The 14,118-nt window shown below is 42.4% G+C and overlaps 1 protein-coding gene across 1 annotated transcript in view; it reads right to left on the bottom strand.

Annotated features, from left to right (window-relative positions):
* rspry1 (ring finger and SPRY domain containing 1) overlaps positions 1-14,118 on the bottom strand; it is a 102,092-nt gene that overhangs the window by 31,698 nt on the left and 56,276 nt on the right. The window contains exons 3-5 of the mRNA XM_070897912.1: positions 12,389-12,501; positions 10,260-10,386; positions 3,862-3,920 (exon numbers count right to left, since the gene is read on the bottom strand). Of these exons, the coding sequence (XP_070754013.1) occupies positions 3,862-3,920; positions 10,260-10,386; positions 12,389-12,501 (299 nt within the window). The remainder of the gene's footprint in view (positions 1-3,861; positions 3,921-10,259; positions 10,387-12,388; positions 12,502-14,118) is intronic.

Here is a 14,118-nt window from a genome sequence, read left to right as displayed (position 1 = left end):
CTGTTAATATAGTACAAGCTATCTTGCATCTTATTCCACTGGAAAGCGGGAATAAATCTCAAGCAAGGATTCAGTGATCATTTTCCAATAGAACAAAAGAATTCTAAATACTTGGCAGCACAAAACTGCAGCAAGTACTCCATCACATTTGGTGTTACTATGGAAACCATTGGTGTGCAAAATGAGATTTTTTTTGCACATGCAGTATGTTGCTGTAGCAACGAACTTTACAGATGGTTCCGAGAATTTTGAGCGCAGAAAAAGTGATCCAAATAAGTTCAGAATGATGATGGAAGAACCTGTGCTAAAATCTCGTGCTACTGGTTGAGATGTAAAAGGCGTATGATGTAAATCTTCAGTTAGCATTTATGCATGGCGCTGACAGCTACCTTCGATCAGGGTACATGAGAGAAAATAAAATCAATCAACGCCAACATAATCTGTGCGAAGCAATAATGTGCGATGGACTGGATTTGAAGATTGCATTGTGGTGCATGTCTACCATACCAGTGAATATAATCCAAGAGAATGATTTGGGTCTTAGCTGGGTGAAGATTATATGGAAGTGAAAGACAAGGGCAGATAGTTGCAGAGCTGTAAAAAGGAAAATGATAGCAACGATTGATTTTCAGTTACAACAACAAATATTTTTTAAATGGCGACTTCTGCCTGTAGAGAGGAAGGGTTTGTTCATGAGCTTTACAACTCGTATGAAGTGTGTTTTTTTCTTAACTTTCTTTTGGCAACTACCCTATTTTTCCCTTTGAATCTTGCAAAAAGGTGGGTGGGAAGAGAAGAAATGATTTTAGATTATAGTCCTGTCCTTTTCACCTGGAACTTGGTTTGATGGATTTTTAAACTAAACTTAAGAAATTATTTCCTCTGCTTGGAATGAATAAGAAAATTGGGGAAAATAAGGATTACTGACAGCAGTATTAGTGCTTAAAAAATTAACTAGTCAATCTCCTGTGCAATTGTACACAAGGACTTGACTGAGCATAGTCTTCAGGTGAATCAGAGCAAGGGATTACTGGACATGGGTGTGCAGGTGCAATTCTGAAGTCTTACATTTTTACATAACGCTTCGATTTTAAATATTTATAATTGTCTGTATAAGCAAGTCATTATTTTTGGGCTTCTGTAGCAAAGAACCAGCACAAGCATGATGTACTGAATGCATGTATAGTAAGTAGTTTTTGCAGAACAGAAACAGGCCATTAGGCCCAACAGGTCCATGCTGATGTTTATGCTCCACACGAGCCTCCTCTCTCCTTACTTCATCCCATTGTTTTGTGAATGTTTAAAAATGTATAGAGACATTGAAGTTGAGAACGTGGGAATTGTATAGGGACAGTATAAGCTAACAAAGAATTCATGGAGGAATAGCTATGACATCTGAGACTCGAGACTGCGAAATGTTACAACACTAACACATTGAAACAAAACCCACAGCTTGCAGAAAAACCTCAAGGTCTTATTAAATCATGTTATTAACCTGAAACATTAACAGAAGGTCTTTGTTTAAAATCAGATCATACTTAGGTCGGCTTATGAGTGGACAAAGGGAAAGAGGGATCAAAAGAGATAGGCTGAACTAGGATGTCACTCTAGCCCTATCTTGTTATCTTTTGCCGAAAATGTATAACCATCGTCCCTTTACAATGTAACGTCACTTTTTGTCCGTAGGAAGTGGGTGCGTTCAAACAGACTTGCATTCCTTCTGTCTGATAAAGTCCCCGATCGGGATTTGCTTTTTAAATAAAAGCTTGCTTGTTGAAAGCACAAATGGTATTAGTTTCAGTAATTTTGCTGAACCAGATTGAGGTAAAAGAATCCAGAAATCAACAGTTTCAACATATCCTTCTCTTCCTTTTTCCCTCATATACTTATCTAGCTTCCCCTTAAATGCATCTATGCTATTCACCTCAACTATTCCATGCGGTAGCAAGTTCCACATTCTAACAAGTCTTCGGGTAAAGAAGTTACTCCTGAATTCCTCATTGGATTTTTGGTGACTATCTTATATTTATGGCCCTTAGATTTGGACTCCTACACAAGTGAAAACATCTTCTCTACCTATCAAACCCCTTGATAATTTTCCAAGACCTCCATCAGGGAATCTTTCGCCCTTCTCTTTTCTAGAGAAGAAAGACTCAGCCTGCACAGTGTTTCGTGATGGTTATAACCTCAGTTATAACCCCTCAATTCTGGCATCACCCTTGTAAATCTTTTTTGTACTTACAGGTGCAGCGCCTAAAATTCTGAACCCTTCGATTTGCTTTCGGACATCACTAATCCAGAAACACCTGAGCCCAGGTTCGGGTATTTCTGGATTTCGGAACGTCGGAAGGGGCGGGGCCCCTGAAGAGCTGTTCGTGCCGGCCCCACCACCGAGGAGCTGTTTGCTGCAGGCGGGCGGCCCCACTGCCCCTCTCACCCCCCGAGGTCATCAGGCAGCCAGTCAAGGAGACTCCGAGGTAAGGGCAGCAGTGGTGAGGCGAGGCCAGAGGTCGGCGGGTCTGGATTCCAGACAACCTTGCCACCGATCGTCCCAGAGTCCGGATTCGCGACGGTGCACCTGTAACTCCAGTGCCACTATATCCTTTTTCTAATATGGAAACCAGAACTGAGCACAGCAGTCTAGTTTAGTTTTCCAATCTCATCTCAGCATTCAGATGATTATAAAACAGTCTACAGTTTACTCAGATGGTTTTATATCATCTGAACCCGACTTGTAATCCCATCCACGTAATCAAGGTTCTTGGTTTAATTTATGAATACCACGGGTTCAATTGCACGAGAAGCTTATGAATGAGTTTGGACTGCCGGTGAACTTTGCTGAAATTTGAGTCAATTGGTTTTCATTATAGAGAAGTTATTAGATTTCAGAATGACTACCGACTGTTTTCAGAACCAAGTTAATATCCAGTTAGCAGTTTTTTAGCAATATTTCTCAAGTGTCCTATAGCCAACTGTACAGGCCGTACCCATGAAGAATATTCTTAAACATACATTTGCCACCAGAATGTATGACTCATGTTCATAAGACAATATCAACACCCACCGCCCCCCCCCCCCCAAATCACCAACACACAATGGCTACATTAAGATGCACTGCAGCAACTCACCAGGATTACTTTGACAGCAACTCTCTTCCCTGCAACCAATATTGCGGGAATGGCATCAGCTCAGAGTTACACATCTTCCCAACTTGGGCATACATCACCACTGCTTCATCATCGTTAGGTCAAAATCCTAGAATTCCCTACCTAGCACCATTATGGGAGCATCATGACAAGGGCTGCAGCAGTTCAAGATGGCCCTCTAGCATTAGGACAAGTCATGATGGATAATTAATGCAGCCTTGCTTGCAGAGCTACAACACTCCCAAGATCTCAGCATTCCTCAAACTCTGGCCTCTTGTGCATCCCCCATTTCTTCCACCTGACCATTGGCGCCCGTGCCTTCAGCAGTCTAGGCCTCAAGCTCTGGAATTCCCTCCCTGAACCTCTTCACTTCTCTCCCCTCGTTTAAGATGCTCCTTAAAGCCTCCTTCTTTGACCTAACTTTTCATCACCTGTCCTAATGTCTCCTTTATTGGCTTGGTCAGAAATTAACAATTTGATTAAAGTGCAGCCCAGATTACACATCATATATACATCAGATCACTTTTAATTAAACTAAAGATATCATCCAAAAACACCAAAGTTGTCACAAACCAGCACATTTACTTAATTAATCTTAGAAACACTGCCACTTTTCCCATACTATGAGGTATATAGGTTCCAGTAATAGAAGAAATAGCAATGTAATACTTATATATTTAGATCTTAAAAGATTTCTTACATCTCCAGTACTCACCAAACTTTCCAGTAAATATTCCAAGGTCCCTGGGCTGAGAAGACCTATACTGGCAGGACCTGTAAATGTTAGAATTTTTATTAGAGAACTTTTACCTTCGGCACAAGAATTTATGAGCCGTCATTAAAAACTAACCACAATTGCTCTTAAAGTCCCTTAATTTTTGAAGAAAAGTGTATGGTTTAGATTTCAAAAATTGCAAATTTTTGCTGGTCAGATGTGCCAATTAAGTTAATGCACGAGATGAGAATCAAGTACAATTTCAAATTTTGGGTTATCTTCCCTTCCCATGGCAGGCATCTAATTAAATAGGCACCCAACTAGTCCCAAGTCAATGGTGTAGCAGTCGTATTCACAATGTTCTCTTTTACAGTACCACACTTAAAATTGTGTATGCAACAGAAGGGAAGATTTGAATTTGAAAAGAAAGCAAGTGCCTTAGCAATCTGTTCTTCAACAAGAGCAACCTTGATAGTAGAAAAACACTTCAGCAAATGGACCAAACAGTTCTTGGCATGCTTTTCTCTTCCCCATCTCTCCTGAAGCAACAACTCTTTTATTCATTCTCAGGGTATCACTGGAAAGGCTGCCATTTATTGCCCATCCTTACTTGGCTCAAGAAGTTGGTGGTGGGTCTTAACCATTGTAGTGTGTGAAGGTACTCCAACAATGCAGTTCTTGTTCTTTGTATGGGTATGATAATGGAGTGGCTTGCTAGGCAATTTAGAATCAATCACATTAGTGTCGGATTGAAGTTATAGAAAGGCTACTGAGTAAGGACAGAAGGCTTCCTTCTTGAAAAGGACATTAGTGAATTAGTTGGGTTTTGCGACAATCTGACAGCTTCATATTAGGTACAAGGTTTCAAATATGGCTGTCCGAAAACCGGATGTTCGAGAAAATCCCATTTGATAAGGTTCCCTTTTTTTTTAAAATCTTATGACAGATACCAGGAACTTAATACTGCAGAAACTCTAGGAGTATAAGAAGTGCAGGAGTGCAATTAAAAATATCAGGAAAGCAAAGAGAGCATGAAAGAATGTTGGCAAGTAAAATCAAGGAACACCCAAAGATGTTTTATAAATGCATTATGAACAAGAGGATAACTAAAAAGAGTGGGACTTATTAGAGACCATAAAGGAAATCGGTGTGTGGAGGCGGAAGATGTGGGTAGGATTCTTAAATGGAATAGTCTGCGTCCGTTTTCACAAAATAAAGGGGCAATGCAGACTTTACAATGAGGGAGGAGTGTGAAATATTAGACGAGATAAACAGAGTAGTAGTATTAAGGGGCTTTGCAGCTTTGAAAGTGGATAAATCCCCAGGCCCTGATGAAATGTATCCTAGGCTGTTAAGAGAAGAAGAGGAAATAGTAAAGGCTCTGACCATGATTTTCCAATCCTCTCTGGCTACAGGTCTGCTAATGTTGTATTTTTGTTTAAAAAGGGAGAAAGGGATAGACCGAGTAATTACAGACCAGTCAGCCTAACTTCGGTGGTGGAAAAATTATTGGAAAAAATCCTGAGGGACAGGATAAATCTTCATTTGGAAAGATATGGATCAAGGACAGTCAACATGGATTTGTCAAGGGAAGGTCGTGTCTAACTTGATTGAATTTTTCAAGGAGGTAACCAGGAGGGTCGATGAAGGCTGTGCGTATGATGTACAGTATATCGATTTTAGCAAAGCTTTTGATAAGGTCCCACTTGGCAGACTGGTCACGAAAGTAATAACCCATGGAATCCAGGGCAAAGTGGCAAGTTGGATCCAAAATTGGCTCGGAGGCAGGAGGCAAAGTGTAATGGCTGATGGGCGTTTGTAACTGGAAGGTTGTATCCAGTGAGCTTCCGCAGGGCTCAGTGCTCGGTCCCTTGCTTTTTGTGGTATATATCTATGACTTGGACTTAAATGTTGGAGGTATGATTAAGAAGTTTGCAGATTACTGCAAAATAGGCTGTGTGGTTGATGAAGAAAAAAGCTGTGGACTACAGGAAGATATCAATGTACTGGTCAGGTGGGCAGAACAATGGCAAATGGAATTCAATCCAGATAAGTGTGAGGTAATGCATTTGGGGGGGTCTAACAAGGCAAGGGGATACACATTAAATGCTAAGACACTGAAAATTGTAGAGGAATAAAGGGACCTGGGAGTGCTTGTCCACAGATCACTAAAGGTAGCAGGCCAGGTCGATAAGGTGATTAAGGTGGCATATAGAATACTTGCCTTTATAAGTCGAGGCATGGAATATGAGAGCAAGGAGGTTATGCTTGAACTGTATAAAACACTGGTTAAGCCACAACTGGAGCACTGTGTGCAGTTCTGGTCATCACATTACAGGAAAGATGTGATTGCAATAGGGAGGGTACAGAGGAGATTTACAAGAATGTTACCTAAACTGGAGCACTTTGGCTATGAGGAAAGATTGGAGATGCTGGGTCTGGTTTCTTTGGAACAGAGGAGACTAAGGGGAGACCCGATTGAGGTGTATCCAATTATGAGGGGCCTGGATAGAGTGGATAGGAAGGACCAGTTTCCTTTGGCAGAAGGGACAACAACCAGGGAGCATAGATTTAAAGTAATTGGGGGGAGGTTTAGAGGAGATATGAGGGGAAATTTCTTCATCCAGAGGGTGGTGGGGGTCTGGAACTCATTGCCTGAAAGGTTGGTAGTGGCAGAAACCTTCACCACATTTCAAAGATACTTGGATGTGCACTTAAAGTGGCGTAACCTACAGGGCTACGGACCAAGAGCTGGAAAGTGGGATATGGCTGGTTAGCTCTTGGTCGGCCGGCGCGGACACGATGGGCCGAAATAGCCTCCTTCCGTGCTGTCAACTTCTATGATTCTATATTCAGTAACAAAATACGGAATTATTGTCCAAAAACCAGCGTGCCGGTTTAGTTATCCGTTTCGCCGGTATGTTTTCAGATTTGAGACGTTGTATCTGTAGTGGGGGAGGTGGCCAAGGTGGCATCGGCCCAACCACCAGGCGTCTCCAATCCGGCAACATAGGGCAGCGAAGGACGAGGAAACCAGTAAACAAAAAATGCAGCATTGAGGGGGGGAGGGGGCAAGAATCGGCAGGAGGCGAGGAGCAGAGTGTCAACAGTGAGATCCGAAATCCTGAAAAATCCAAAAACCAGCACGATCTGGATCCAGAGGTTGCCGGATTTGAGACGTTGGGCCCAAGTTTCCACATGATTTGCGCCTGATTTTTTAGGAGCAACTGGTGGAGAACAGACTGTCTTAGAAATCGCAATTCTCCACATTTTTTTTTCTGCAGTTCTAGTCAGGTAGAACAGTTCTACTTTGGAACAGAATTTTTTCTTCAAAAGGGGGCGTGTCCAGCCACTGATGCCTGATTTGAAAGTTTCCACTGTGAAAACGTACTCCAAACTGAAAACGTACTGCAAACTAAAGTAGAATGGAGCAAGTGAAGATTTTTGTAGAACTGAAAAAACCTGTTCTACACATTTAAAAAAATCAGGCGCAGGTTACAAATTAGGCGTCCAGAACGAGGTGGGGGGGGGGGGGGGGAGGGAAGTCATTAAATTCTATAATAAATCTTTATTTATACTTATACAAATATTATACAAATAAATCCAACCTGAATAAACATTTATAAGCAAAGAAAAGATTAAATAAACCATCTTCCCACCTGTGTGAAAGTGCTTCAGGCAGGCCTTTCGGGACCGAAGGCTGAACGGGCCGGCCCGAGACTTCGGGCAGGGCCCGTCCCCAGCACCAGATTTACAGGTAGGTGGCGTTGGGTCGGGAGAGAGTGAGAGTGAGAGTGAGAGTGAGAGTGAGAGTGAGAGTGAGAGTGAGAGTGAGAGTGAGAGTGAGAGTGAGAGTGAGAGTGAGAGTGAGAGTGAGTGAGTGAGGAGATTAGGTCGGATCCAGTCCGGGAGTTGGGTCGGGGGGCGGGGAGCGATCGGGGAGCGGGAACAGGAGCGCGGGTGTCGGGTCTGGTCCGGAGGCAGGGAGCGGGTGTCGGGTCTGGTCCGGAGGCAGGGTGGGGGGGAACGGGTGTCGGGTCTAGTCCGGAGGCAGGGGGGACGGGGAGCAGGTGTCGGGTCTGGTCCGGAGGCAGGGAGCGGGTGTCGGGTCTGGTCCGGAGGCAGGGTGGGGGGGAGCGGGTGTCGGGTCTAGTCCGGAGGCAGGGGGGACGGGGAGCAGGTGTCGGGTCTGGTCCGGAGGCAGGGAGCGGGTGTCGGGTCTAGTCCGGAGGCAGGGGGGGCGGGGAGCGGGTGTTGGGTCTGGTCCGGAGGCAGGGAGCGGGTGTCGGGTCTGGTCCGGAGGCAGGGTGGGGGCGGGGAGCGAGTGTCGAGTCTGGTCGGGAGGCGGGGGGGGCGGGCGGGGAGCGAGTGTCGGGTCTGGTCGGGAGCAGGAGCTGGCCGTGGGAGGAGCCTTATTCACGCATCCCCAGTGAGGCCATTGGGCCAGGGCTAGGGGCTGCGTGCTTCGGGCCCCTCCCACACAGTTCGGCGCCTGGAGCTACTGCACTTGCGTGCCCACTGTAGCGCGCATGTGCAGAGGTCCCTGCACTGTTTTCAGCGCAGGGACCTGGCTCCGCCCCCCTACAGCTCATGCTGGCTGCACCGAGGGCCAGAGGACCTGCAAGTAGGTGGAGAATACCGAGGATTTTTTTAGGCGCACTTTGTGGCGCGAAAAACGGGCGCCCAGCTCGGAAGGGCGCCCGTTTTTTTTCTTTTGGAAACTTGTACCTGTAGTCGCTTTTTACAGATAATAACCTTTTTATTTCCAAATGTTTTTTTTAAAAACTGAATTCAAATTCTCAAACGGCCATGGTGGCATTTGAACTCCCACTCTCCAGATTATAAATCTAGGCGTCTGTATTACTGGGCCAGTAACATAGCCATTACACTATTGTACCCAAAGTATGCTGCAGATTATTATCCAATGAATCTAGGCTGTCCGTTTCAACAAGCTATTGATAGAGAACATCTCATCCAAAGCTGCTTACTGTCACCAAATGACCATATATGCACTTTGAAGCAGGAGTCACAGGACAAGAATCATGAACAGGTAACCTTGGCTGATTTTTCCTCTCCTTAGTCCAGGGCCAATGTTATCATCCCAGAAATAAACGGTGAAAAATCAATGGTGGAAAAAAAACAGTAATCAAATCTAGTTCCTTTTGATCAGCATGATTGACAGATACACCAGCTACTGTCTTTATCCATTCGGCCACTGGGAACATATTCCTGTTTTCACAAAAAAAGCCAGTATTTGAAGACTTGCAAAGTATAAAAATCATTGATATAAGTTAGTACTGACGGAAGTCAACAAGATTATCCTCCACCATCCGAACCCTGGAAATAAGGTAGTAATTAATAACCAATGCGTTGCTTTTGAAAAACAATTTTGATCGTCAAGATTCCCTCTCTTTCTCTTGCCCCCCCCCCAAAAACTGACCAGTAATTTAATTGTGGCTGTGGAGTTTCCATTGCAGCTCCTACGAGGCAAACAACTTGAGATATATTAAAATATCACTTAAGTCAAGCATCATTTTGGGAAAGCTGATAACTTGTCAAACTGTATTGTTCAGCTATGAAGAAGATTTACAGTACAAGAGAGTAACCCCCAAATTAGATAGGGTAGTCCCTGCACACCCGACTCTTCCTCTTAGTGTACTCACCTGCCGACCACTTCTAGAAACCATTCTAATAAACAATTAACATACCCAATATGAATACATACTACATCAGCACGCACACCTGCAAATATCATGTACGCATCGTACAACTGCATCTATATATGTGAAGCAATATACCAATAAGATTTGAAAATGAACAAGAACTATGTAAGGCAGTCATAATGGCATGTGATCACTAGATCAGGCATGATCTTATTAAATGGCCTACTCCTGCTCCTATTTCTAATGTTCTTATGTATTAAATGATTTCAGTTCCACTGCGCTACAATAGAACCCCCTTCTTTTCAGGTAAATCAGGCTTTCTGCATAACAGAAATTTTCCACTCTCATCTCAGCTAGTGGATATTCATAAATCACCTGCACATGCTAGTGGTAAGGGGAATCAAGAACAAATCAATTATGAACATAAAAACTTAATTTAGCACTCTACTCATGTCTTGTCCAAAAGTTAAGGCCTCAAAACTATCTCACAGTATGGCACATCTTTACTGGTCATGAATTTAATCTTTCCTTATTTCCTTCGATTTTTCAGATGCTCCTCCTTTCACTGTTCCGTATGCCACTGGTCCGTATACACATTCGGATTACATTACTGTAACATATTATCGTTGTGCTTATTAAGTAATCTCAAGGACAATTCAAGTACATATGATAATGTGTTTGCGCTTGGCTGAAGAAATCCCAGAAATTTAGGGGGAAAAAGTGATTACTTCATACCTGCGAGCTTTTCAGCCAGGCACCCCAGTACTGCAGTGGTGTTGCGGTGTTTAGCTGGATTACAAGCATCCTGCTTTGCTAGAGATGCACTTAAATTCAACATTTCTGACAGTTTCTGTAATGCATCCTAAAAAAATAAAAGTACAAAACTAGATGGTGTATTTTCACATTCATTACTCAATCTCACATCAATATAAATCTTGCATCTCAAAACACAGCATTAAATACCATGGAAAACATTGTTATTGTTGATTTTAGCACTATTGTTATCTCAGTTCCCTCAAACACATGTAATTTCCAAGCTGGGGCTATTCCTCTGCAAAATATTGGAATTTATGCAGAGAGATGTAGTAAAGATTATGATTGCTGTCTATTCTAAAGTCAGTCCGGTTTGTATATAGCTTGATTACTGTTGTCCACCTTTCTGCTTTCGTGTACAGTTTTAGAATCATAGAATTATTACAGCACAGTAGGAGGCCATTCGGCACGTCGAGCCCGTGCCAGTTCTCTGCAAGAGCACTTCAGCTAGTTCCATTCCCCTGCCATTTCTCCATAGCCCTGCAATTTTTTTCTCAGGTACTTATCTAATGCCCTTTTTAAAGCCACGATTGAATCTGCCTCCACCACCCTTCCAGATTCCAACCATTCGCTGCGTTAAAAAGGTTTTATCATGTCGTCTTTGGTTCTTTTGCCAATCACTTTAAATTTGTGTCCTGTGGTTGTCGACCCTTCCGCCAATGGGAACAGTTGCTCTCTACCAACTCGATCTACACCCATCATGATTTTGAACACTTCTATCAAACCTCCTCTCAATCTTCTCTGCTCTCAGGAGTACAATCCCAGTTTCTCCAATCTATCCACATAACTTAAGTCCTTCATCCCTGGAACCAGTTTTGTAAATCCTTTCTGCACACTCTCCAGTGTTTTATAAAAGTTTATTATAACTTCCTTGCGTTTATACTCTTATGCCTCTATTTATAAAGCCCAGGATCCCATATGCTTTTTAAACCGCTTTCTCAACCCTCCTGCCACTTTCAACAACTTGTGCACCGGTCTCCCTGCTCCTGTACCCCTTTTAGAATTGTACCATTTAGTTTATATTGCCTCTCCTCATTCTTCCTGCCAAAATGTATCATTTTGCACTTTTCTGCACTAAACTTCATCTGCCCATTCCACAAGCCGGTCTATGACCTCAAAGTCTATCCCTACCTATTCAGTATACTTACAAGTTTTATCTCATCTACAAATTTTGAACTAGTGCCCTGTATACCTAAATCGTTAATACACATCAAGAAAACTAGTGGTCCTAATACCAATCCCTGGGGAACACCACTGTATTCCTTCCTCCAGTCCAAAAAACAACTGTTCACCACTACTCACTGGTTCCTGTCACTTAGCCAATTTCATATCCATGCTGCCGCTGTCCCTTTTATTCTATGGGCTTATTCTGCTGGCAACATTATCTGACACTTTATCAAATGCCTTTTGGAAGTCCATGTACACTACATCAACTGCATTGCCCTGATCAACCCTCTGTTAACTCATCAAACTTATTAACTTTTCATTTGGACAAGTATTTTTATCCTTTAAGTAGCAATCTGTGTGTGATATTTTTACACCTGCTAAAGTGAAAGGAAAGCAGGGTGGGTATCCCAAGCATTCTTCAATAAGTAATGCACTGCAATTCAGAGTTTATAGTTAGACCTGACTAACATGAGCGTAAAAGGAGACTTCTGCTGTAAGGGAATGGTACATTAAAATGACCAATGTCTGTTTATCGATTTGTTTTGTTGGGTGGTGGAGAAAGGGCTTTTATTGCAATATATTTTAAAGTTCCCCACTTAATTCAGTATACAATGCAGCTTGGAATAGTAGTTTGGAAACATTTCGATTCAATATTGATTTATTAATTGAGAAAACAAGCAAGTTGCTCTGAAACGTACTCCAATATTCCTGATAATTGCATCCCTTTAACTAGATATTTTATAAATCTGCATCAATGTTAAAACTATAAACAGTTCTCTTTCTTTCAAATAGAACATGATACATGATATTTGAGTGGGTCAAGGTTATTTTTAAAAGGCAAAGACAGACAATAGCATTGGTCTAGAAAATGATGAACTACTTACTTTGGTTGGCAGCGGACACTCATCGAGCAGTAAAGTAATGACAGCTGGTCCTAAAGGATCTTCGAGAGGAATAACTCGGATCAGGGACTGCACTACTTCCAGCCAACCTTCATCTGTTACCAAGATAAAATAACCAATAGATTCAGCTCGGTCCAATCCAGTGAAGTATTAGAATATGCGCTAATTTTCAAAAACTTCTCATTTTTACCCCACAAGTCTTATGCCTTTATAGCCAGAAGCATCAATTGAATTCAAAACCGTTGATCCTCACCGTCTTATATTAAATTGCATTATTTGCCAACCAACCCAAGATATCATCCACCTTAATTCTGCAACATGCACTGAATGATAGCAACACATGATGTTCAATTTTAAATGCAGAAAAAAAGAATGCAGTAAACAAATCAATGACTTCAGGGCTGGTTTTCAGATAGAAGTTTCCAATTGTCGTCCTTTGCTACAGCAATCAAAACATTAGCCCATTAGAAAATTCTCTGAATATGAATTTCACCAAACCATCCATCAAATAAATACAATCATGGTACAAGATTATATGAACATTGGCCAAATTACATATAAAATCAGCACTGTAAACTGGCCAGACAATCCCTGTTTTTAATCAAAAGGTGGCTGCAAAAAGCCAATAGCATTGCAAGAGAAAAAAATCATTGCAATGCAGTATTTTGTTGCTTTATACCAACACCAACTGCTTCAGTATAAACAGATTGGTGAGGGTTGAAATACAAGGTGAAAACAGATTATGACCATTACTTGCAACTGCACAAATTACAAAAGGATTATGAATTTATTAATAACCAACCTTTACTTCAAAAAGGATTGAGTGCAAGAGTAAAGACATCTTACTGCAATTTTTTAGGGACTTGGTGAGACCATACACGGAGTACTGTGTAGTTTTGGTCTCCTTACCCAAGAATATACTTGCCTTAGGGGGAGTGCAACAAAGGTTCACCAGAATTCCTGGGAAAGGGCGGGGGGATGGGGGCGCGGCAGGGATTGTTCTACGAGGAGAGATTGAGACAACTAGGCCTATATTCCCAAGAATTTAAGATGAATGAGAAATGATCTCATGGAAACATAAAATTCTTACAGGACTCGACAGGGTTAATACTGCAAGGATGCTTTCCTTGGAAGTCTAGAACATGGGGTTACAGTCTCAGAGAAGGGGTTGGCCACGTAAGACTGAGATGAGGGGAAATTTCTTCACTCAAAGGGTTGTGAATCTTTGGAATTCTCCAACCAAGAGGGCTGTGGATGCTCAGTCATTGAGTACAAAACCATAGAAGAATCAAAGAATGGTTACAGCACAGAAGGAGACATTCAGCCTGTACCTGCTCTCTGCAAGAGCACTTCAGCTCGTCCCATTCCCCCAGCCTTTCCCCGTAGTCCTGCAATTTCTTGCCCTTCAGGTGCTTATCCAATTCCCTTTTGAAAACCACGATAGAGTCTGCCTCTACCACCCTTTCAGGCAGTGCATTCCAGATTCCAACCACTCGCTGCATAAAAAAGTTTTTCCTTACGTCGCTTTTGGTTCTTTTGCCAATCACCTTAAATTTGTATCCTCTGGTTCTCTCGACCAACTCGGTCTAGACCCCTCATGATTTTGAACACCTCTATCAAATCTCTTCTCAATCTTCTCTGCTGTAAAGAGAATAACCCCAACTTCTCTAGTTTATCCATATAACTGAAGTCCCTCATCCCTGGAACCACTC

The sequence above is a fragment of the Pristiophorus japonicus genome, chromosome 13 (assembly GCF_044704955.1).
Source record: "Pristiophorus japonicus isolate sPriJap1 chromosome 13, sPriJap1.hap1, whole genome shotgun sequence".
NCBI lineage: Eukaryota > Metazoa > Chordata > Chondrichthyes > Pristiophoridae > Pristiophorus > Pristiophorus japonicus.
Note: the sequence above shows the minus strand (reverse complement) of the source record. Positions and strands in the feature narration are given on the sequence as shown.